Raw genomic sequence first — 23,179 nt, 5'->3', positions numbered from 1 at the left:
CTGGGGCCTGGGCCTGAAGCCCGAGTCCCACCACCTGGGGCTGAAGCTGAAGCCCAAGAGCTTCAGCCCTGGGCACTGGGGCTCAGATTACAAGCCCCATGTCTGGGACAGAAGCCCTTGGGATTCAGCTTTGGCCTGGCCCCACCCCCACTCAGTGGGCTCAGGCTTTGATCCCCCCTCCTGGGGTCATGTAGTAATTGTTGTTGTCAGAAGGGGGTCGCGGTGCAATGAAGTTTGAGAACCCCTGGGCTATTTATCAGTGACTTGGAACAAAGGATAACCCTGAAGTGGCAAAATTTGCAGATGACACACAATTATTTAGGTTACCAAAGACGTCTGAGTTATTTCAGAGGGACCAAGCTTGGATAACATGATGGCTGATGAAATTCAGCGTTGATCAATGTGAGGTAAGGCACATTACACAGATAATCAGACCTAGGCATGCCGGTTATTGGCTTTAAAATACTCAGGAAAAAGACCTGGGCAGCACCGCGGACACCTCTGTGAAGAGCTCTGCTCAATGTGATCTAAACGCTCAGGGTGAGATTCTGTGCTCAGAACCTGCAGCCCAAGGGCACTTGAGGGCTCAGGCAGCTTTAAGCGCTGCCCCGTATCCTCCTGATCCCGGGCGCTCTGGATGCGAAAGCCGCCCCCGCTGTAACTCAGGGCTTGCTGCAGCCCCCGCTGTAACTCAGGGCTTGTCTGCAGCCCCCGCTGTAACTCAGGGCTTGCTGCAGGGCAAAGTTACACCAGTGTAAAATAAGTTGGGCATTTAAACCACTCACGTTATACCAGCGTAATGCTCCACATGAATACACTTATTCCATAATAAGAGTGAGTTTTTCTGGCTTAGCTTGTGCCTTTAGTTACAGCAGCCTTTCCCTGGGCGCATATGGGCAGCAGCACGGCCCAGAATCTCTCCAGCACCGTGCACTGTGGCCCCTCCCTGCCTCTTGTTCCCAGTCCCATCTTCCCTACACCCCTACAATAGGGCTTGTAAGTGGGTCCTCAGAGGGCAGCCCACAGCTGTTCTCTGCTGTGCCTGCACTGGAGCGAATCCTCCCCCAGCTGGATCCAGGCCTCTTGGAGCCCAGTTATGCTGTTTTGGTCCTTTTGCTGACCATAAAGGGGTTGAAGGATGGGTGAAAATCTCACGCTCCATTTATTAAAAGGTGTCCGGCCTTTCTGGGTATGAAGGTAGCACTGAGCAAGTGACCTGGGTGTAAGCAGTGCTCCAGCCCAGTGCGATCTGCTTGAGTCTGCAGGAAGCGCTGTTTGCTGCTCACACTTATCGAGTGGGGCTGGGATGCTGACATTAAAGCCTGATCAATGACAATTTAATTGTCGCCATTTGCAATTATCTCACTGCTGATCATTTTAACAGAAACATCCAACTTCTGTGCTTCTCCCTCACAACTGGATGCAAGGACTGATACTGGGGAGGGCGGCAGTGGGGCAATGGCAGATACTGGGGCAGAAGGCAGTGGGACAGCTAAGGCTCTCATCAAAGATTGCTGGGGTGAGGAACAGTGAATTCAATTCCCTCCATCTAAATACAGAGTGACCACTTTTATGCTAAAACAGGAAGGGAGAGAAGAGATACGTATCCCTTTTTCTCCCCTCCCCCGATATGAAATGCCTCCAGGATAGGAGAGCAAACACACACACACACATGGTCACTTAGGGTGAAATCCTGCCCCTTCCCTCTTTACATGGCCGTGGAAGGGGGAATCCCAAGTGAGAGATCCTGTTAAATACTGGACAAGTCTTATAGTCTCCAGCAATGAGCCTGGCCCATGTGGGCTGCTAGACAGAGCTGCTCAGGCCCCTTCCCCTTCACAGCTCATCTGTGTCAGTGCAACATAGAGAGAGAAAAGGGCGAGAGGTTGGATTTCATTCCATCACGTGTATGGTGAAGCTCCTATTACTGTTGAATGCAGCTTCGCTGTAGTTATGAGACAGAGAAACAAAGAGCCGGATAAATGGGTAGTGTCTGCCCCTTGGCCCTAGGGATAACAGGGAAGAGCTCCCCCTAGGGGCTTGGTAAATAGTGGGTGTCCCAGCAAAGAATGGGGTGGAGGTGCCCTTCCAAAGCGGGATGCTCAGGTCACTATCACTGCTGAGCACAGCCTGAGCTAGAGCATCTTGTGCCCAGTGTGAGCAGCGTGTCAGACCAGCCGTGCAAATCCTGAGTGTGTTTGTGTTATTACAGCATCCCAGCCACAGCTCACCAGGGCAGCTGGTGCGGAGAGTTCTCTGAAAGGCCCAGGGAACAAGATAGTGACAGTTAATTGTTCTGATTGTTCAGTGCTTGGAAATGTGCCCAACATAGCTCTCTCTGGGCACATACATGACTTTTACATACAACTCAAAATGATTAATCCCTGTCACCTAAACATGGACTCAACCCACATAACGTATCTGTTAAAGCAGGGGTGGGGAACCTTTTTTCTGTCAGGGGCCACTGACCCACAGAAAAAAATAGTCGGGGGCCACACACAGCCTTACAGGCAGGGGGCGGGGCGCGGAGGCTCGGGGCTTCCCCAAGCTCTGGAGAGGTGCCAGAAATGAGGGGCTCAGAGTGTGGGATGGGGCTCCGGGTTGAGGCACGGGGTTGAGGTGTGGGAGGAGGTGAGGGCTCTGTCTGGAAGTGTGGGCTTGGGATGAGGGGTTTGGGGTGCAGGAGAGGGCTCCAGGCTGGGGCAAAGGGGTTTGGAGTGCAGGAGGTGGCTGAGGACTGGGCAGGGAGTTGGGGTGTGGGCTCCAGCTGGGGGTATGGGCCCTGGGGTGGGGCTGCGGATGGGACAGGGGGTTGGGGTGCAGGAGGAGGTTCGGAGTGCATGTTCCAGGATGGAGTTTGGGTGTAGGAGGGGGATCTTTATTCATTTATTTATAAATGGACACAAATCTGACATCAGGAATTATAACATTCAAAAACCAGTAAGAGAACACTTCAATCTCTCTGGTCACTCAATAACAGACCTAAAAGTGGCAATTCATCAACAAAAAAACTTCAAAAACAGACTCCAATGTGAAACTGCAGAAGGGGAATTAGTTTGCAAACTGGACACCATCAAATTAGGCCTGAATAAAGACTGGGAGTGGATGGGTCATTACAAAACCTAATTTCCCCCATACTAATTTCCCCCTACTGGTACTCACACCTTCTTGTCAACTGTTTGAAATGGGCCACTCTCATTACCACCACAAAAGTGATTTTTCCTCCCTTGGTCTCCTGGTGTTAATTGAATTGTCTCGTTAGACTGACCCCCTACTTGGTATGGCAACTCCCATCTTTTCTTGTGCTGTGTATTTATACCTGCTACTGTATTTTCACTCCATGTATCTGATGAAGTGGGTTCTAGCCCATGAAAGTTTATGCCCAAATAAATTTGTTAGTCTCTAAGGTGCCACAAGGACTCCTCATTGTTGTTTTTTTTAATCTCTCTCTCTCTCTCTCTCTCTCTCTCTCACCAAGTTCCTGCCTCTTGTTACTTCACCTTTTGCTCTGTGCTGCTTCCAGAAGCAGTAACTGGACAGGGGAAGGAGAACAGCCAGGAGAACCAGGATCACACCCAGAGCCACCATCCAGGGATTGACCCTCGGGAAAAACAGCTCTGCAAGAGAAAGTGCCATTGACTTGGGAGCAAACACGCGCAGAATGAAGACAGGAATTGACAGAGGTGACACTGTGACTAGTTAAAAGAACCTCACAGGGAAATACACAGGGACATGTGGCTGCTTTGTGCTTTATTATTAAACCAGTGAGAGCCCAACCTTTAGCCTGGTTACTGAACATGGTTAATTAATGGGAGGGGGCATGTTGGGGGTAGGGTGCAGCTCCATTATGCCACTCCTATCCCCCACTGACATACGTTCAGCCGCTAAGTGTCCCAAAGCTGCAGCCAGTGCAGAGTAGCCCTTAGAATCAGAGAGTTGTGACCAGCTTCCTGACACTCCCGACTCTCCTCAGCCATATGAAAGAATCTGGCCCAAAATATGTTAATGCAGGATTTTAATAAAAACAAAACTGAGCCTGGAGATTCAGAGTAATAATTCCTCCAGAGTCCTCTTCCCTGGGCCTTGGAGCAATGGCTGACTAGAGGGTCCTTGCTAAGTGATTAGTGCGATGTATTGAAAACTGTGTAAAAATTACAAGCTGACACTTGAAATCCTGAGGGGATTCCTGGTCCTACTTGCAGGCTAAGGGGCTCTGTAGGGATTGTACATCTGGGTCCTCTGCAGTCAGTCTGCAAAAAGCCAGCCTAGAGCAGGGTAGGTTTGGTTCTGCCTCTCTGCCTTAGGGAGCAGCCTGCTTTGTCTCTCTCTGTATTTGGCTGTGGCATGTTAGAGTTCTGGATTCTTAGCAATAAAGCAGTGTGACATTGCAGCCTTTCAGGAAGAGTGTTTATGTTTTGTTTCTAACTCTCCGTGTGTGCTGTGAACATAACAATCAGGTAATACTGGTCATATCATAGACTAACCAGCAATGCAGCACTATGAGACCTCAGACAAATAGTGCTTTACAAATACAACATTCTTACTATTATAGTGATGAAATATTCATTTGATACACAAGAACCCCAGAATAGACAGGGAGGCGTCTCCCTAAGGCAGCAGGGACAACTCATCCCACCTTGCTCTACGGTGGCTCGTCTATAGGCGCAGTTAGTGCGCGGCAGGCTGGGGTGTAAATCCACTGTGCACTGGCCTGCTGCGCACTAACTGGCTGTGTGCACCCTGGTTCACTTTGTTCTGTTCCCGGTTTAAAGTGGGGTAGATCAAAGCACAGCATGGAATTTTTAGTGCATGTAGCAGGGTCCAGCCCAAGCTCAGACATCTATACCACAATTTAACAGGCCCTTAGCCTGAGGCCCTTAGCCTGAACCAGCTGGCCTGGGTCACCAGCGGGTTTTGAATTGCAGTGTAGACATATCCAAAGAGAATTGAGGTTGTTCAGGATTTTACAAGACGTGCTCAGCACATTGAAGGTTCAGGCCAATAAACAGGAGACTCAATGATAAATACTCTCTGCCCATGTCTGCAACGTCTCAATCTATCCATGTGCGGCACAGACGGGTACTGACCTGCTATGGAAATCTCTGTCTCTCTCTCCTGGTTGAGAAGGAGGTTCCTGACACAGCAGGACACTTTCTGATTGGACTCTTCTGGTATAACAATGGCAATCTCTGTTTGAAACAGGTCATTAGGTTCTTGGGATATTTTTTCAGAGGCTGATGGTAAGATCTGCCCCTGGAGATCTCTCCACTGAGCCTCGGGCTGTGGGTACCATCCGGCTGATTGACACACAACCCGGATCCCTCCGTCCTGATGTCCCTCCACAGAGATGGCAGGAGCAGAGCCCAAACCTACAGAAGAAATAAATGAACTTGTGATTATCCTACAGTGCCTAGTAATGGCCAAAAGTTTTATTACACAGTTATCAAAAGCCATTTCCTATTAAACTGAGAATTGAATGTGAGTCCATGGATGTGGTTGATTAGTTAAACTGGCCAGATTCCAATTTGATAGAATTAATCTTAATATCAGGGCTGTTCTATGCACAAACTTGCTCCAGTTTCGTAAAAGTGTTTTTTTTTTTTTAAACCAGTGCAAACCCCTGTGTGGACACTCTTAAATCAAGAAGGAATCGACTCAAGCTAAAGTAATATAAGCCATTTCCAAACCATTTAATAGTGTCCACATAGGGTTTTGCACTACTTCATTGTAACCAGTGCATGTGTATGTATAGACCAGAGGTGGGCAAACTATGGCCTGCGGGCCACATCCGGTCCGCAGGACCGTTCTGCCCGGCCCCTGAGCTCCTGGCCCGGGAGGCTAGCCCCCGACCCCTCCCCCACTGTTCCCCCTCCCCCGCAGCCTCAGCTCACTGCATCGCCGGCGCCATGCTCTGGGCAGCAGGGCTGTGAGCTCCTGGGGCAGCGCAGCTGCAGAGCCCGGCCTGACCCGTGCTCTGTCCTGCACAGTGCATAGCTGGCTCCAGATGGGCGGCACGGCTGCCTATCCTGGTGCAGCCGCACTGCCAGCCACCGGTGATCCAGGCAGCGCGGTAAGGGGGGAAGGGGCTGAGGGAGGGGGGTTGGAGAGAGGGCAGGGGAGTTCGGGGGTGGTGGTCAGGGGCTGGGGCCATCAGAGGACAGGGAACAGGGGTTGGATGGGGCAGGGATCCCGGGGAGGCGGTTAGGAAGGAGCGGGGGGGTTGGATGGGGCAGCAGGGGTCAGTTAGGGATGGGAGGTCTGGGGGTGGTCAGGGGACAGAGAGCGGGGGGGTGGATAGAGCAGAGGTTCCAGGGGGGCCGTCAGGGAATGTGGGGGTTGGATGGGGCAGGAGTCCCAGAGGGGCCATCAGGAGGCGAGAAGCGGGGGGGGTGGGGGGTCAGATAGAGGTTGGGGGCCAGGCCATGCCTGGCTGTTTGGGGAGGCACAGCCTCCCCTAACCGGCCCTCCATACAATTTCTGAAACCCGATGCAGTCGTCGGGCCAAAAAGTTTGCCCACCCCTGCTATAGACAAACGTTAAATTAATTCACTACCAAAAAACTTTGTTACTGGGGAGTTCAAGTTGCTTCGGCTGTGCCTTGTACCCTTCCAGAACGCAGAAGTTGGCAGCAGAAAACTGGACTCCTCTGAGAGCCAGGAAACACACCCACACTCACACCCACAAAATACAGACATTAGATGACAAAAAAATGCAGGGTTAAGGTAATGCCTTCTGCACCAGATCACACGTTTACTGATGAGCTAAACTGAAATAAAATTATCTTAATCTGAATGATCTTAATCCGGTGGGAGCAGTGACCCAGTGGGGGTGGCAGGCAGGAGCAGTGAGCAGGGGGGCAGTGGGAGTGGTGAGCAGGTGGCCGGCAGGTGCATTTGCCCCGCTCCCCCCGCTCATGGCAGGAGCAGAATGCACACAGATGTACCTATGAACTCTGGGTCTGTGCTGACCAGGTACAACAACTGTGAGCGGTGTGTTGAACGGGGGGCACACTGCAAGAACTTGGTTGCTGGACTCAAGAACCTGAAGCAAAGGACACTGCCCAGCATACTCTGGGGAGGGTGTCTTGCTCATGCTTTTGTGTTTATGAATATCGCTTGTGCTGGTTTCTCAGATTAATGCTAGGTTACTTTTATTAAAGAAACTATTTCTATCTCAGACTCTGTGCTTACGAGAGGGGAAGAATTGCCTCTTAGAAGTGCCCAGAGGGTAGAGTGACATTTTCCCACATTACTGGGCGGGAGCTCAAGCCGGTTTTGGTTATAATGTTGAAAAGGAACCCCCTAGATATTGAACCCGGCGCTTCTTGCTGCCCACTCCAGCTGGCAGACGGGTTACATCATTATAGCACTTCTTGATTGTCGGCGTAACTTTTGTCAACAAAAGTTGGCAGTGTAGACAAGGCCTATTTCAAGGTGGGTGGATTTTTTGTTTTTTGTTTTGATTTTGTTTTTCTTTTTTGAGATGTAATCAGTATCCAGGAGATAATTCAGAAGGTGCTGAAACTATATTTGAAAAGAAAATAAATTACACCTGCAAACGCTCGCTGGGAGGGGTGATGGGGATGGAAGAGGAGATGGGAACAGGTGTTGGGTCTGCAGCAAGGAACGTGGGTATTATGGGGAGGGGGATAAATTGGAACGGGTGAAAGGGGAGGAAAAAAGGATTGAGGCCTCCTCAGATATGGGGAAGAAGTGGGATGGGAGGGATTTGATATTGTGAGGAGTGACAGTAAAAGTTGTGGGTTTAGCGGCAGGGAGTCCTGTCAGCCCCAAATTCTCCCCTTCCCCATTCTGGGATCTGGGGGAGCCCTACCCTTTTGCAGGGCTCTGAATTCCTTTTTCTTCCCACTGTATGTCCTGGGATCTGGGATCCCCTGCCACTCTTGGGGTATCTAACCCCCTCATGTAATCTGTGATCACAGGGGAGTGGGGTGGGGGCTGAATATGGTGGAAATGTAAACATCTGAAACGCAGGAAATGAATAGTTAAAATACACATCGCCCCTGTGTGGGGTTGCCAGACTGTGTAGGGGAGGGGGAGTTGGATTGGGGGAGCCTGCAACATGTCTGGGGAAGTCTGGCTGGACCGGGGGCAGAGGGTCTAGCTAGGCTTGGTAGTTGGGGTGAGGAGCCCAGCTCAATGTGTAGCTCACATAACCGAGGTAGTGTGTGGCCCACCAGTAAGCTGCTGCCTGTGATGTGGGCCCCCAGAAACGCAGGGCAGAGGGGACGGGGAGCTACATGTTGTGGGGGATGGTGGAGAAGGAAACAGATACACGAGTCTCCTCTCACACGCTTAGAGTACCCGCTGTATAATAAAACTGTCAAGGTGTTGGGACAGAGACCTGGGATGAGATTTCTCTCACCAGCCCTGTTACGAGCTACACACTGCAAACATTGCAAAGCACGACCGTTATCCCCATTGCACTATCACAGAACATACAGGGGGGAGGGGCAGTGAGCAACCATGGAGCAACTCAGTGGCCTAACAGAGCGTTCCCAGGACTGGGACTATTCCTTGCTCTGCCACTGAGCTGCTGGGTGACCTTGGGCAACTCACGTCTCTGCTCTGTGTCTCAGTTTCCCATCTGTAAAATGGGGATAATGATGTAAAGTTCTTTCCGGTCTACTAATGGAAAAGCACCATACTATACTTTTGATTATTACTTAGGCACAGTCATGTAGCAACTGCAAACCTAGGTGAGAACTACAACCACGTAAATGGCCACTAGCTCCTACAACAAACGTTCCCCTTTCTGTTAAAAATAAAAAACAACTAGAAAATTCACTGACAAAACCTTCGTTAGCACAGAGTTCAGGCTGCCTGGTGAGATTATCTCCTGCCCTTCCACAGCACAGTGACCGCTCTGAGACCCTGTCCCCACTACTCTCTCCACTGGTCAGTACAGCTACACTGAACACAGGGAATGCAGCTTCAGTGGAGGCAGATACATGCTGCAATTCAAATCTGTGGAACACGACACAAACAATGCCCCCTTCCTGTAATCCTTCCTCATGTCTATTCACTGACCAAAGACTTAGTTACCTCCAGGCAACCTTAACTCTGTATTATCTCCTGTCCTTTCAAAACGTTGAGTTCAGCAAAACTCAGACCTCTAAAACCAGGAAATCCATAGTGAAGGTAAACACCCAAACAACCTTAACTCTGCCCCTTTGGAGCTGGCAATAACCACTGGGAATTGGCTGCATGCACTAAAGCTGCATGCACCGTGCTTGGTGTAGCTGTAATGACTAGTGGCGGGGATTATTTGAGCCTATTGGCAGAGCTGTCACTGTGATATGCGGAGAGGTGCAGGTGTAACTTGAGGGATCGATCATGCCTCATTTCAGTGCTGAGTTGTGCCGGTTGTGTCAGGAGCAGGGCACAGACTCCTTGCCATGGGGATTGTCAGCTGTCTGGTGTCAGATATGCCAGTGATCACCAGGCTTGGTGAGGAGTAAGTGAAAGCAACATCCCAGAAGGAATCCTCAGGGCAAGGGTGATGAGGCGATAACATTTTGCAAGTCAGGGTGGTTTGTGTGCAGCAGTGTTTGAATGGAGACCAGGAGTTCGCTACACCTGACCTAAGCCTCATGTCATGGTTACAGAACTAGCTGCACCTCTGTCCCCTTGCTGGTCTCTCTGGCAGCACCTTCAGGGGTCAGGCCTCCTGCCTCTACGTGTGCTGGGGGCGGGGAATTCCCCAATTCTCCCACCCTTAGACCAGGCTCTGGGCTACAGGGCCCTGTGTATCAAGCACTGTTACCCTGAAGGGGCCAGACATGAGCTGAGATTAATCCCAGCTGGTGGCATCAGTTTGGGGAGGATCAGATTCATTGTTCAGCCCCAGGTGTGCACAAAATAGTTATAATAACCACAACATGTTAATGTCACCTGACTGTTTAGGGGTGTTTGCGTGTCTCATTAATTCCTTGCTCTAAAGACCTCACATTTGGGTCACTATCCCAACCCCAGACTCCAATGAGTCTCAGCAGTTTTCAAGACAATCTGAGGCCTTGTTTACGCTGGCAAGTTTCTGCGCAGTAAAGCAGCTTTGAGAGCTGTAACTCCCGAGGTGTACAAACTGCCAAGCCACTTTGTGCGCAGAAACTGTGCAGTTGAAGCGCTGTAAAACAACCACCTCAACAAGAGGTGTACAACTTTCTGCACTGGGGCTACAGCACCACGGTGCCAGCGTAGACACCCTGGTCGATTACAACACTGTGATTTGCCTCCAGGAGGTGTCCCACACGCCTGTTCTCGCCTTTCTGGTCATCGATTAGAACTCTACTGCCCTGCCCTCAGGTGACCAACCTTCAGCCCTATCCTTTAAATTCCTTGGGAATTTTGAAAGTCCCCTTCCTGTTTGCTCGGCATGCGGTGGTCTCAGCGCATCTTTCCAGGTGACCATGGCTGCTCCACACACCAGGCGATCCCCCGCTTGGAGCAATGACGAGCTGCTGGACCTCATCAGTGTTTGGGGAGAGGAGGCTGTCCAGTCCCAGCTGTGCTCCAGCTGTAGGAATTATGATACCTACGGACAGATTTCACACTTCATGACAGAAAGGGGTCATGACCGGGACACATTGCAGTGCAGGGTCAAAGTGAAGGAGCTGTGGAACGCCTACCACAAGGTGTGGGAGGCAAACTGCCGCTCCAGTGCTGCACCCACAAGATGCCGGTTCTACAAAGAGCTCAACATGATACTCAGTGGTGACCCCACCTCCACTGCGAAGAGCCCCATGGATACTTCAGGGGCTTCCGTGCCAGTCAAGAGTGGACTGAGCCAGGAGGAGGAAATCTTGGACGAGGCTGCGGAGAGGAAGGTGGACCCAGAGCCAGAGGATGACTTGTTCAGAGATGCATGCAGCCAGGAGCTCTTGTGTACCCTGGAGGTGGCTAGCCAGTCACAGCGTTCAGAGCTTGGCGAAGCAGAAACAGGAGATGAGGCCCCTGGTAAGTGGCTTTGATTTTGGGAATCAGTGAAGCGAGTTGTTGGGGGGAGGATGGTTGCAGAAGGCTGGCTTGTTTCTGTGTGCTGAGCTTGCCGGAGGGATTTGCAGAAGGCTGCCTTGTGTCTGTGCGATGCGAGTACCACCACATGCCTAGGCAGAGCGGTGGAACAGGGTGCTGATGGACTCCCTCACTTCACGGGAATCTGCCTCAGAGATCTCCAGGAAACTCTCGTGGAGATACTGGTCAATCGGCTGCCACGGGTTCTTTGGCAGAGCTGCTTTGTTTCTTGCCCCACTAAGGGTAACGTTCCCACGCTACTCAGCCATCATTGTGTGTGTTTGGGGGGGACCATTGCTGCACACGGACTAGCTGCATGAGGGCCTGGGTGGAAGCCGCATTCCTTGAGATGACCCTCCCTTGATTCCCCGGTCACCCTCAGCAGCAAGATATCTTCCATAATGAGCACAGCCTGTGGAAAGTGTGGGGACAGGAACAGTTATCAGGCCCCCCCTACAGTGCTGGCTCTCCCCAAGAGCCACGTGCCCAGTGTACAGCAGGGTCCGGGAAGAGTAATTTACCCTGCCCCTATGGCTACTCACCATTTTGGGGGTCTTGTGGCTCATGTGTGCTTGCCTGGGGTCAGCCAGTTAGTGACAGGAGTGTGAGTACTGGCTGTGTTCTAAAGCCCTGAATCCGTGTTGTCTGTGTTGCAAACAAAACTGCTTCTGTGACATGTTGCATTTAAACTTCACAGAGATGACCTTGGGTGCTCAGCCTTCCTCTTTGTTATCGGCGGTAGAATGGCTGCGCAGAATTAGGAATCGGCCAAGAAGAACTAAGGAGGACTTTCTGCATGATGTTATGATGCACTCTGCCGCTGAGAAACAGGAATTGAAGGAGTGGCGGGACAGTGAGAAGAGGGAACGAAAAGAGAACACGACACACCAGAATGAAGCCTCAGCAGCGAGATATCTTCCATAATGAACACAGCCTGTAGAAAATGTGGGGTAAGGAATGATTTTAATGCCCCCTTACAGTGCTGACTCTCCCCAAGAGCCACGTGCTCACTGCTGTCCTGGAACACTGAATTCCCCTGCCTCTGCGGCTACTCACCATTTTGGGGGTCTTGTGGCTCATGTGTGCTTGCCTGGGGTCAACCAGTTAGTGACAGGTGTGTGAGTACTGGCTGTGTTTTAAAACACTGATTCAGTGGTCTCTGTGTTGCAAACGATAGTGCCTCTGTAAAATGCTTCATTTTGGCTTCACAAATCTGACCTTGGGAGCCCAGCCTCCCTCTTTTTTATCACCGGCTGAACAGCTGCACAGGATTAGAAAGCAGCCACGAAAAAGTAGAGAGGATCTTCTACGTGATGTCATGCTGCACTCTGCAGCCGAAAAACAAGAGTTGAATGAGTGGCGGGACAGCGAGAAGAGGGACCAAAAGGAGAACACAGAGTGCCAGAACGAAGCCACGGAGCGGCTCTTAAAGATTAGGGAGCGCCAAGTGGACACGCTCCAGGCACTCCTAGCACTGAAAACTGAGCAGCTCCGGCCCACCCTCCCCTGCAGCTGTTGCTGCAAAACTCTTTCCCATGCACCACCCACGACCCGCGCGCGCGCACACACACACACACACACACACACACACACACAGTCCAGCTCTGTGAACTCCCAGTACCTACTGCACTCGACACCCATTCCTCTGCAGTTTACCCTGCTGAAGCACAGTACCCACTGCACAATACTCCAAAGGACAAGGGTGCATATGACACCTGGACATACACAAATCTTTAACCATGTTGGGATCCCACCTCCTCCTGGGACCCTCCTTTCCACCATCCCCCTCACTGCTGATTTTGTGTGTGTGTGTGTCTCTCTCTCTCCTCCAGTTGTTTTTTTAATAAAAGATTTGTTTTGGTTTGAAAACGACCTTTATTACATTAACTGAATGCAAACATAGCCCTGCAAAGCAACAGTCCATTTTCTTAAACCTTCACAGTGCATCATCCGCACCAACATAATCACCTCCTAGCATTACAAGCACTGCAATTCCGAGCATAGCAACAAATATTAGTGGCTTTCAGCTTCAAATGGCTGCCTCAAGGCATCCCTCATCCTTATGGCCTCGCACTGTGCCCCTGAAATAGCCCTGGTCTCTGGCTGTTCAAAGTCAGCATCCAGGTGCTGAGACTCAACGGTCCAGCCCCGAGTGAAGCTTTCAGCCTTCCCTTCACAAATATTTATGGACCGTTCAGCACGTGGAAATAACCATAGGAATATTGTCATTGGCCAGGTCCAGCCTACCATATAGGCAGTGCCAGTGGGCCTTTAAATGACCAAGAGCACATTCAACAGTCATTCTGCACATGCTGAGCCTGTTGTTGAACCACTCCTTGCTGCTGTCAAGTTTCCCTGTTTATGGCTTCATAAGCCACAGCTTTATGGGGTAGGTGGGGTCTCCCAGGATCACAATGGGCATTTCAACTTCCCCTACGGTGATCTTCTGGTCTGGGAAGAAAGTTCCTGCTTCCAGCTTCCTGAACAGGCCAGTGTTCTGAAAGTTGCATGCGTCATGCACCTTTCTGGACCAGCCTGCTTTAATGTCCATGAAACACCTATGGCAATCCACAAGTGCTTGGAGAACCATAAAGAAATACCCATTGTGATTAATGTACTCGGTGGCTAGGTGGTCCGGTGCCAGAATTGGAATATGAGTGCCATCTATCTCCCCTCCGCAGTTAGGAAAGCCCATTTGTACAAAGCCAACCACAATGTCGCGCACGTTGCCCAGAGTCCACGGTCTTAGGCAGCAGAATGCGATTAATGGCCCTCCACACTTCCATCAACACGAGTCCAACGGTTGACTTTCCCACTCTGAACTGGTTAGCGAACGATCGGTAGCTGTCCGGAGTTGCCAGCTTCCACAGTGCAATCGCCACACACTTCTCCAACAACGGGGCAGCTCTCATTTTTGTGTCCCTGTGCCACAGAGCTGGTGTGAGAGCACCACACAGTACCATGAAAGTGGCTTTCCTCATTCGAAAGTTCTGCAGCCACTTCTCATCATCCCAGATGGGCATGACGATGTGATCCCACCACTCAGTGCTTATTTCCTGAGCCCAAAACCAGCGTTCCACTGTAGTTAGCACCTCCGTGAATGCCACAAGCAATCTCATGCCATAGCTATTGCGCGCGGTGAGATCAATGTTAGAAATGTCTTGCCTTTGTAGTTTAAGGAACAACTTCACTGCCACTTGTGATGTGTTAGTCAGAGCGAGCAGCATATTGGTCAACAGTGCGGGATCCATTCCTGCAGACTGAAGAGGCAGAGTGCACACTACGCAAACCGTTGAAAGATGGTGCCAAATGCGGATGGAAGCACAGGGATTGCTGGGATGCAAAGCAATGCATCATAGGGCATTGGGACAAGGCCCAGGATGCCTTGCAACCCCCTCTGCCTTCCCACAACACTTAGCGGCGGAAGAGGAAGACGTGCTCTGTGGGATAGCTGCTGAATGACGATGCAAATGCCGCAAGTGTGAACACGCTATTGCGCAGGCAGCTGACAGTGTGAACACACAACAGCGGTTTCCCTTTAGCACTCGCTGAGCGGCGCTGGAACTGCCGGTGAAGAAAGTCTGCCACTGTAGACTTACCCTGAGCATGCGTCTGGGTTTTAGAGAACTTAGAAAAAATGGATATTATACAGCAAACTAGACTCAACTTTGTCCAGAGCAGAGCTGCTGCCCCACTATAATGAGAAAAATTGTGTCATCTCACAATGAACCCTCTGACTCCACTTATTACCCTGTTGAAGACATTAAAACATCAGAAGTTACTGACCTGCCACCTGTAGTTCCAATATAGCCTCTTCATAAGAGACACTGGACTGAAAAAAACACTTGTACTGTCCATTGTCAGTGAGTCGCACATTGCGTATTCTCAGGGAAACACTCCCATTGGTGATGTCATCTCTTAAGAGCTCAGTTCTTTCTCGATATTCCGGCATCTGCTGTCCGTACTGATCCTGCCCATCATGGTACAGGTGCACAACTGCAGAGAACTGGGATCGGAACCATCTCACCTCCATGTTCTCAGCGCTCATCCTGGGGGAGAGGTGGCAGGGCAGGATGGCCTCCCCACCTAGGGAGGCAATGACTGGATGGTCAGGTCCAGCCACTCTGAACTGTGCTGTGAAATGTACAATGAAAAAAGGAAATTAAATCGGCGAGGGGCTGGGGCATGATGTTAATTCAGCAGTAAGACACACAGTAAGAGAGTGCCCTGCATTAGAAGTGAGACCATTTAAAGACAAAAGCCTGATAGAGAAAACTTACCATAAACCAATAAAAGGTCTGAACACACGTTACACTTATCCCAAAGAATTCTCATCTGGCACATGGGACTCTTTGGTAGATTCCAAAGTCTTTCAAACCTTTCTCTAAGGGTTTGTACTCTTGGTTAACAGGTCCTGTCACTTTGCAGCCCAAGATCTCGGGCCTCTGGTCAGTTCAAAGCCAACTTTTATACCAAAAATCTTTGTTCTCTTGGGCTTCTGGGACCTGGTCTAACCCAGTTTATGTAATTCTCCCTAGGAGTGGTACTTCTCTGGAGCTGTTACCTGTCCCACAAGTAATTACCCCCCCAGGCTTTGCAAATTCTGAAGGAGATGGGGTAACCCTCCCCCATGGCATAGATTACAATCCCACAAAGATACATATAACATGTATAGATACCATTGATAAAGGGGTACAAAAATAAACAGAACATGCATAAAGTGAATTTGATAGTTCCCAAAATGCCGCATGTGGCTGCAATATCTGTCACACAGAGTTCACATGTGAGTGTTATACGCTGTCCCTATTATCTCTGAATAAAGCTCTAACTTCTCATAGGCACCCTGGGGATAATGATACTGGGGGCCTGGTTCTCTGATACACCAAGGCCTTTTCGTGCTGCTCCTTCTCATCTGCAGGAGGGGTGGTGTAAAGGCTGACAAGGTGTAAAGATATGAAAATAGGTCATCGCTATGTGGGCAATGGTTATAAAGGTAAAGTCAGGGGTCAGATAATGGAGAGGGAGAAGGAGGCAGATAGAAAAGTGCAAGAAACAGAGAATCGGTCACTGTGGAACTGCACAGGATGTGGGGGTCTCAGTGCAGATACTCAGCATCAGGAGAGACAGAGAGAGCTGGTTAAATTAACAGGATGGAAACCACAGCAGGAGGGAACCAAAATGCCCAAGTAGCTGTGGAGCCAGCCCCGGGGGTGGAGTGGGTCACTATCAGGGCTTCACTGAAGGCACAGAATGAAGAAGCCAGCAAATATCCTCACATCCTCACTGTGAGATGAGGTCTAGCTCTGAGCCCTAGTCAGATGTGCCTAGAGGAGCATGAATGACTTGTGGGTTGTTACGTCTAAACTGGAGAGTCTAGGATTCAGGACTCCTTCGTGGCTGAAGAGTCTGATTTGTGACGTATTTGGTCTGTTAGTGCAGTGTATAGGAATTGGATAGTGTCCTTTTAAATAGTTTGCGAGCCCTGTAGTGGTGCTCACTGTGTTCTGTGTTTTAGAAACTGCCAGAAATCAGCCAGAGCAGTAGGATGGATGTAGTGTCAAGGCCTGACAAGATGGTGTATAAATAGTAACCATGGTTACTGGGGACCCAGGTGTAGCCTGTGATTTCTCCATGTTGCTGGTTGGGGGCAGGTTGAGCAGATGTGATTTACAAGACAAGGCAGTGATGTGAGGTGGATGGTGATGACCGGCCATAGCAACAGCAACAAACCCAGTGAGGAGGCCAGAGCTCCTACCTGACACCAGCCTGTGAACCTGTAGAGTGAGGCAGAGAGCGATGTAGCCGGGAAGAGCGGAGCTCACTGTGGAACCGGGGGAGAACGAGGGAACCTTCCCCATCATCGTAGCTTGGTCTGGGGAACAGGAGAAATAACAAACCAGACAGCGAGTGAGTGGGATGCAGTGACAGTGCCAGGTTGTCTGACTTTCATAGCCCTGGTCCATGGATCAGTTATTATGTTTACATTAGCTCACCTCCAAATATTCATAGACTAATGTCAGAGGGGACCATTAGATCATCTAGTCTGATCTGTGCCACAGGCCAAAGATTATCACCCATTTACCCCTGTACTAAGCCCAAACTTGTGTTTGACTGAAGCATCTTCCAGAAAGTCACCAAGTCTTTATCTGAAGACAGCAAGAGATGGACAATTCACCACTTCCCTTGGTAGTTTGCTCCAGTGATTAATCACCCTCATGGTTACAATTCTGTGCCTTAATTCTAATTAGAATTTGTCCAGTTTTAATTTCCACGCATTGGTTCTTGTTATGCCTTTCTCCACTGTATTAAAGAGCCCTTTAGTACCATGTATTTTCTTCATGAAGGTGTGACAGGTGGGGAATTTTACTGAAATATTTTTATGAACAATTGGTAGGACTCTGTACCAATCCCCTTGGCATCGCTGCTGGTTTGGGGGAAAGAATTGCTTCTCTCGCTGGGACATGGCCGAACAGGCTAGGTATCTGAGATGTAGAGCCACTCGGACTGTCTGGGCTGGAATCAACATATCAGTGGAGGATCTTGAAAAGACAATGGGAAGCCTCAATGATTAAGCATCAACTCCTACACCAAGTTTCTTCCCCCCCACCTCTCTACAGGGAAGAGGAACAATAGTAGCTTGGAGATGGAGAGCAAAGGGTGAAGGTGTCAGGTATCTGTGTTAAAGGACTGGGCTCACAGGCACACAGGAACTCACTTGGGACTTGGGCCTAGTCTACACTATGACTTTAATTCGGATTTAGCAGCGTTAAATCGAATTAACCCTGCACCCATCCACACAACGAAGCCATTTATTTCAAAATAAAGGGCTCTTAAAATCGATTTCTGTACTCCACCCCGACGAGCCAAGTAGCGCCAAATTCGATATTGTCATTTCGAATTAGGGTTAGTGTGGCCGCAATTCAATGGTAGAGAGCACACAGCACTCCGTTCTCCCCAACAGCCAGGATCTTTTTCTCAGCCTGACTGAAGTACCCTCCCAACCCAGTATCAAGACCATGACCCCATGGAAGGGACCTCAGGTGAGTTTACCTTTTAAAATAGAAAACTTGTTTTAAAAGCAAGCGTTTTTTAATGATTACTTTGCCCTGAGGACTTGGGATGCATTCGCGGCCAGTACAGCTACAGGAAAAGTCTGTTAACGTGTCTGGGGATGGAGCGGAAATCCTCCAGGGACATCTCCATGAAACTCTCCTGGAGGTACTCAAAAAGCCTTGCCACAAGGTTTCTGGGCAGTGCAGCCTTATTCCGTCCTCCTTGGTAGGACACTTGACCACGCCATGCTTGCTGCAAGTAATCTGGTATCATTTCATGACAAAGCCTGGCAGCGTATGGTCCCAATGTTTGCTGGCATTCAAGCGACATCCGTTCTTTATCTCGCTGTGTAATCCTCAGGATAGTGATATCGCTCATGGTAACCTGGTTGAAATACAGGAATTTAATTAAGGGGACAGAGGTGGGCGTTCCTACTGGGCTGTTTGCCTGTGGCTGAAAAGAAATCCTTCCCTGCAGTTAGCCAAGCGCAGGCGGTGGGGGTGGGGAGAAAAGAGAAGAGAATTGGACCTGAGCTTTTTGCGTTTGGCTAGCAGGGATCTTCCCTGTTACCAGCCATGCAATGGGGGGAGGGGTACAGCGATCATCCCAGATAATTCATGGCGGGGAGACGGGGGGGTTAGTTTGGTTTCTGCAGGGATCTTCCCTGATACCAGCCACGCGGTGGGGGGAGGGATAAAGCGATCATCCCAGGGAATTGGATGGGGGGGGGTTAGTTTGTTTTCTGCTGCTGAAGGTTAACAGGAAAACCACAGCAGTCAACGGGCTTTGCTTGGTATGTGGGAAAGGAGGGCGCAGAAGCCAAAAGACAATGGTTTACCATGGCCACATGCAAGCTGAATTCTGTTGCCCGGACCTGTGTCTGTGATCTCTAACACCAAAGCCACAGGCACTCAATATTAAGATGGAAAATGTGACCTTGTACTGAAATCACATGTGCTATGTAATGTAAATAATGTTGTTCACCTTGAAAGAGTATAAGCATTGTTCTGTAAAATGTATCATTTTAAAAACTTCTCTCCTTTTTTTCAACCCTCCCTCCAGCAGCTGCAAATTTTTCAAGCCTCCCTCCTCCGTCCCGAAGGCTATCTCAGATAAGGCGGCGGAGAAAGAGGACGTGAGACGAGATGTTCACGGAAATAATGGAATGCACCCGCAATGAAAGAGCTCATTTGAATGAGTGGAAGGACACGGTATCTAAATTTAGGAAAGATGCCAGTGAACGTGAGGTCATGAGGGACGCTGGAGATGAGAGGTGGCAGGCTGCAACGCTGGGGCTGCTTCATGATCAAACGGACATGCTCCGGCGTCTGGTGGAGCTTCAGGAACGGCAGCAGGATAACAGATTGCCGCTGCAGCCGCTGTATAACCTCCCTCCCCACTCACCATGTTCCATATCATCCTCACCCAGACGTGTAAGAACGCGGGGGGGGGGAGGCTCCGTGCACCCTCTCACTCCACCCCAGTGGACAGCCCAACCAAAAGGCTTTCATTATATTGAATTTTTTCAGTGGTCTTTTACTTCCCTCCTATCCTCCTCCCAAACCTCACCCAGATTACCTTGTCGGTTCTCTCCCTATGTTTATAATCAATTAATAAAGAATACATGATTTTTAAACGATAGTGACTTTATTTCCTTTGAAGCAAGCTGGGGGAAGGGGGAGGGTGGGTTCCTTACAGAGAATGAGTCAATAAAGGGGGCGGGTTTTCATGAAGGAGAAACAAACAGAAATTTCACACTGTAGCCAGGCCAGTCATGAAACTGGTTTTCAAAGCTTCTCTGATGCTCAGCGCTTCCTGGTGTGCTCTTCTAATCGCCCTGGTGTCTGGCTGCACGTAATCAGCAGCCAGACGATTTGCCTCAGCCTCCCACCCCGCCATAAAGGTCTCCCCCTTACTTTCACAGAGATTGTGGAGCACACAGCAAGCAGAAATAACAATGGGGATATTGGTTTGGCTGAGGTCTGAGCGAGTCAGTAATGATCGCCAGCGACCTTTTAAACGGCCAAATGCACATTCTACCACCATTCTGCACTTGCTCAGCCTGTAGTTGAACAGCTCCTGACTCCTATCCTGTGTATGGCTTCATGAGCCATGGCATTAAGGGGTACGCTGGGTCCCCAAGAATAACTATTGGCATTTCAACATCCCCAATGGTTATTTTCTGGTCCGGGAAGTAAGTCCCTTGCTGCAGCCGTTTAAACAGATTAGTGTTCCTGAAGACGCGAGTGTCATGAACCCTTCCCGGCCAGCCCACGCTGCTGTTGGTGAAACGTCCCTTGTGATCCACAAGTGCTTGCAGCACCATTGAAAAGTACCCCTTGCGGTTTATGTACAGGGTACCCTGGTGCTCGGGTGCCAAGATAGGGATATGGGTTCCATCTATCGCCCCACCACAGTTTGGGAATCCCATTGCAGCAAAGCCATCCACTATGACCTGCACATTTTCCAGAGTCACTACCTTTCGTAGCAGCACCTCAGTGATTGCTTTGGCTACTTGCATCACAGCAGCCCCCACAGTAGAGTTGCCCACTCCAAATTGATTCCCGACTGACCGGTAGCTGTCTGGCGTTGCAAGCTTCCACAGGGCTATCGCCACGCGCTTCTCAACTGTGAGGGCTGCTCTCATCTTGGTATTCTGGTGCTTCAAGGCAGGGGAAAGCAAGTCACAAAGCTCCAAGAAAGTGCCCTTACGCACGCGAAAGTTTCGCAGCCACTGGGAGTCATCCCACATCTGCAACACTATGCAGTCCCACCAGTCTGTGCTTGTTTCCCGGGCCCAGAATCAGCGTTCCACGGCTATCACCTGCCCCATTAACAGCATGATCTCCAAAGCACCGGGTCCCGCGGTTTGATAGAATTCCATGTCCATATCCTCATCACTCTTGCCGCCGCGCTGCCGTAGCCTACTCCTCGCTGCCTGGTTTTGCAGGTTCTGGTTCAGCATAAACTGCACGATAACACGCGAGGTGTTTACAATGTTCATGAGTGCTGTCTTGAGCTGAGCGGGCTCCATGCTTGCCGTGGTATGGCGTCTGCACTGTTCACCCAGGAAAAAGGCACGAAACGGTTGTCTGCCGTTGCTTCCCTGGAGATCGGGGAGGATATACCCAGAACCACCCGCGACAATGTTTTTGGCCCCATCAGGCATTGGGATCTCAACCCAGAATTCCAATGGGCGGAGGAGACTGCGGGAACTATGGGATAGCTATGGGATAGCTACCCACAGTGCAATGCTGCAGAAATCGACGCTAGCTCCGGTACATGGACGCACACCACCGAATTAATGTGCTCAGTGTGGCCGCATACATTCGACTTTATATAATCTGTTTCCAAAATTCGAATTATATAAATTCAGATTAATCCCGTAGTGTAGACATACCCTCAGAGACAAAAAAGGGACAGGGAGAGAGGGAGACAAGTGGGACCCTCCAGCAGCATGGTTCAGCGGAGCCCCAGCTCTGGCCCCCTCTCAAACTTTACTTCTCTGTGCTGACCTAAGGACTTTCAGATTCTATAGGCCAGGTGACTAACACATCGTTAGTTGGTGTGGAAAAGGCTGCCTGGTGTCACTGCAGATACTCACTGAGAACACTGAGCCCTGAAGGGATAGAACAAGTCTCCTGCTGGAGTCTGGCTTGTTGGACTTGCTGCAGGGAGCCATGGAGAAAGCCAGGGATTGCTGGTGCTCAAAGGCCCAGTTTCTGAGTCACTGAAGCCATGGACTTGCCTCTGTGGAATTGTGTGGATCGTGGGGTCCAGCACAATAAAGAGGTCATTCCCAAGGGCCTGGTCCAGGGCACAGACCAGGCCTTGTGAATCCATGACAGAAAGTCACCTCTCACTCTTCTCTTTGCTAAACTGAACAGATCGATCTCCTTCAGTCCCCTACTGTGAGGCGTTTGCTCCAGCCCCCAACTCATGTTTGTGACCTTTTTCTGCAGTGTCTATGATATTTTGGGGTGCAATGCAGACAGGGCCGGCGTTTCCATTTAGGTGACCTAGGCGGTCGCCTAGGGCACCAGGATTTGGAGGGGCGGGATTTTGCCATCTTTGGTGGCAATTCGGCAGTGGGGGGTCCTTCCGTGCTCCGGGTCTTCGGCGGCAATTCTGCGGCGGGTCCTTCACTCGCTACGGGACCCACGGAAGGACCCCCCCGCCGCAGAATTGCCGACGACGACTGGGAGCGCGGAAGGACCCCCACCTAGGGTGCCAAAAACCCTGGCGCTGCTCCTGAATGCAGACCTGTAAGGGGTTGCTCCATCGCCCGTCTTCCCCTCCCGAATGCGGCTGCTCAGAGCCCCTGGGGAACCTGGCCACGTCACACAGGCGCCTGCCTGGGAGCAGTTCAGAGCTGAGCTCTCTTGGAAACGTGGCCCTAGGCCTTTATGGGCCCTGGTGCCTGCAAGAGGCTGCGTTGCTGTGAAGGGCAGTTGGGGGCTTCCGACAACGGCTGACTTCACTCAGGGCTCACACCACACAGCACCAATGGAAGCTCTGGCTGGGTCTGGACTGTGACATGGTGAAGGGGCTGTAACTTGCCTCTGGCTAGGACGGCTGCAGCGGCCGACACAGCCCAAAGAGCAGCCGCACTGGGGAGGAAGTAGGTGAGAGCAGGGCTGGTGGGGGAGTCACTCACTGAGCACCTGCATTCGGTGGTGGCCGCTGATAACCTGCCAGTCAGAGGTAAAGCTCCCCCCTCCCTGCCAGAAACTCCCCTAAGGGAAACAGCAGCCTCACCTACCCTCCCTTGGGGTGAGTCGTCCCCCCCAGCCCCCGGAATGCAAAGGGCCTTGAGGGCACAGGCAGGTGCAATTTACACTCAGGGGAGGGGTGGGGGGGAGATTTTCACAACCACAGGGGAGTTAGGATCAATGGGGCTTGTGCTCCTGAATCCCTTAAGAGCTTTAGAAAATCTCCCCCTCCCTGCATCAGTTGCACCCAATCTGGCCCCAGGTGTTTCCCTTCCATCTTTCACCCTCTCACTCTGGAAGTTCACGGTGGTGAGCTGATGATGAAAACACCTGCACACTCCCAACAGTGCCCCACAGGAGAATTACAACTGGCGATCGGTT

The 23,179-nt window shown here is 50.6% G+C and overlaps 1 protein-coding gene across 4 annotated transcripts in view; it reads right to left on the bottom strand.

Annotated features, from left to right (window-relative positions):
- LOC117886982 (butyrophilin subfamily 1 member A1-like) overlaps window positions 1–23,179 on the bottom strand; it is a 38,469-nt gene that overhangs the window by 6,723 nt on the left and 8,567 nt on the right. For 3 of the 4 annotated variants that reach the window (XM_034789187.1, XM_034789185.1, XM_034789188.1), the window contains 4 exons: window positions 16,789–16,905; window positions 14,820–15,167; window positions 5,088–5,369; window positions 3,501–3,617 (listed from right to left, as the gene is read on the bottom strand). In XM_034789187.1, the coding sequence (XP_034645078.1) occupies window positions 3,501–3,617; window positions 5,088–5,369; window positions 14,820–15,167; window positions 16,789–16,894 (853 nt within the window). In that variant the 5' untranslated portion in view covers window positions 16,895–16,905. Of the gene's footprint in view, window positions 1–3,500; window positions 3,618–5,087; window positions 5,370–14,819; window positions 15,168–16,788; window positions 16,906–18,083; window positions 18,146–23,179 lie in introns of those variants that run through there. The other variant, XM_034789186.1, reaches the window with a different exon arrangement.

The sequence above is a fragment of the Trachemys scripta genome, chromosome 14 (assembly GCF_013100865.1).
Source record: "Trachemys scripta elegans isolate TJP31775 chromosome 14, CAS_Tse_1.0, whole genome shotgun sequence".
Classification (NCBI taxonomy): domain Eukaryota; kingdom Metazoa; phylum Chordata; order Testudines; family Emydidae; genus Trachemys; species Trachemys scripta.
This window is presented reverse-complemented; position numbering and strand designations above follow the sequence as displayed.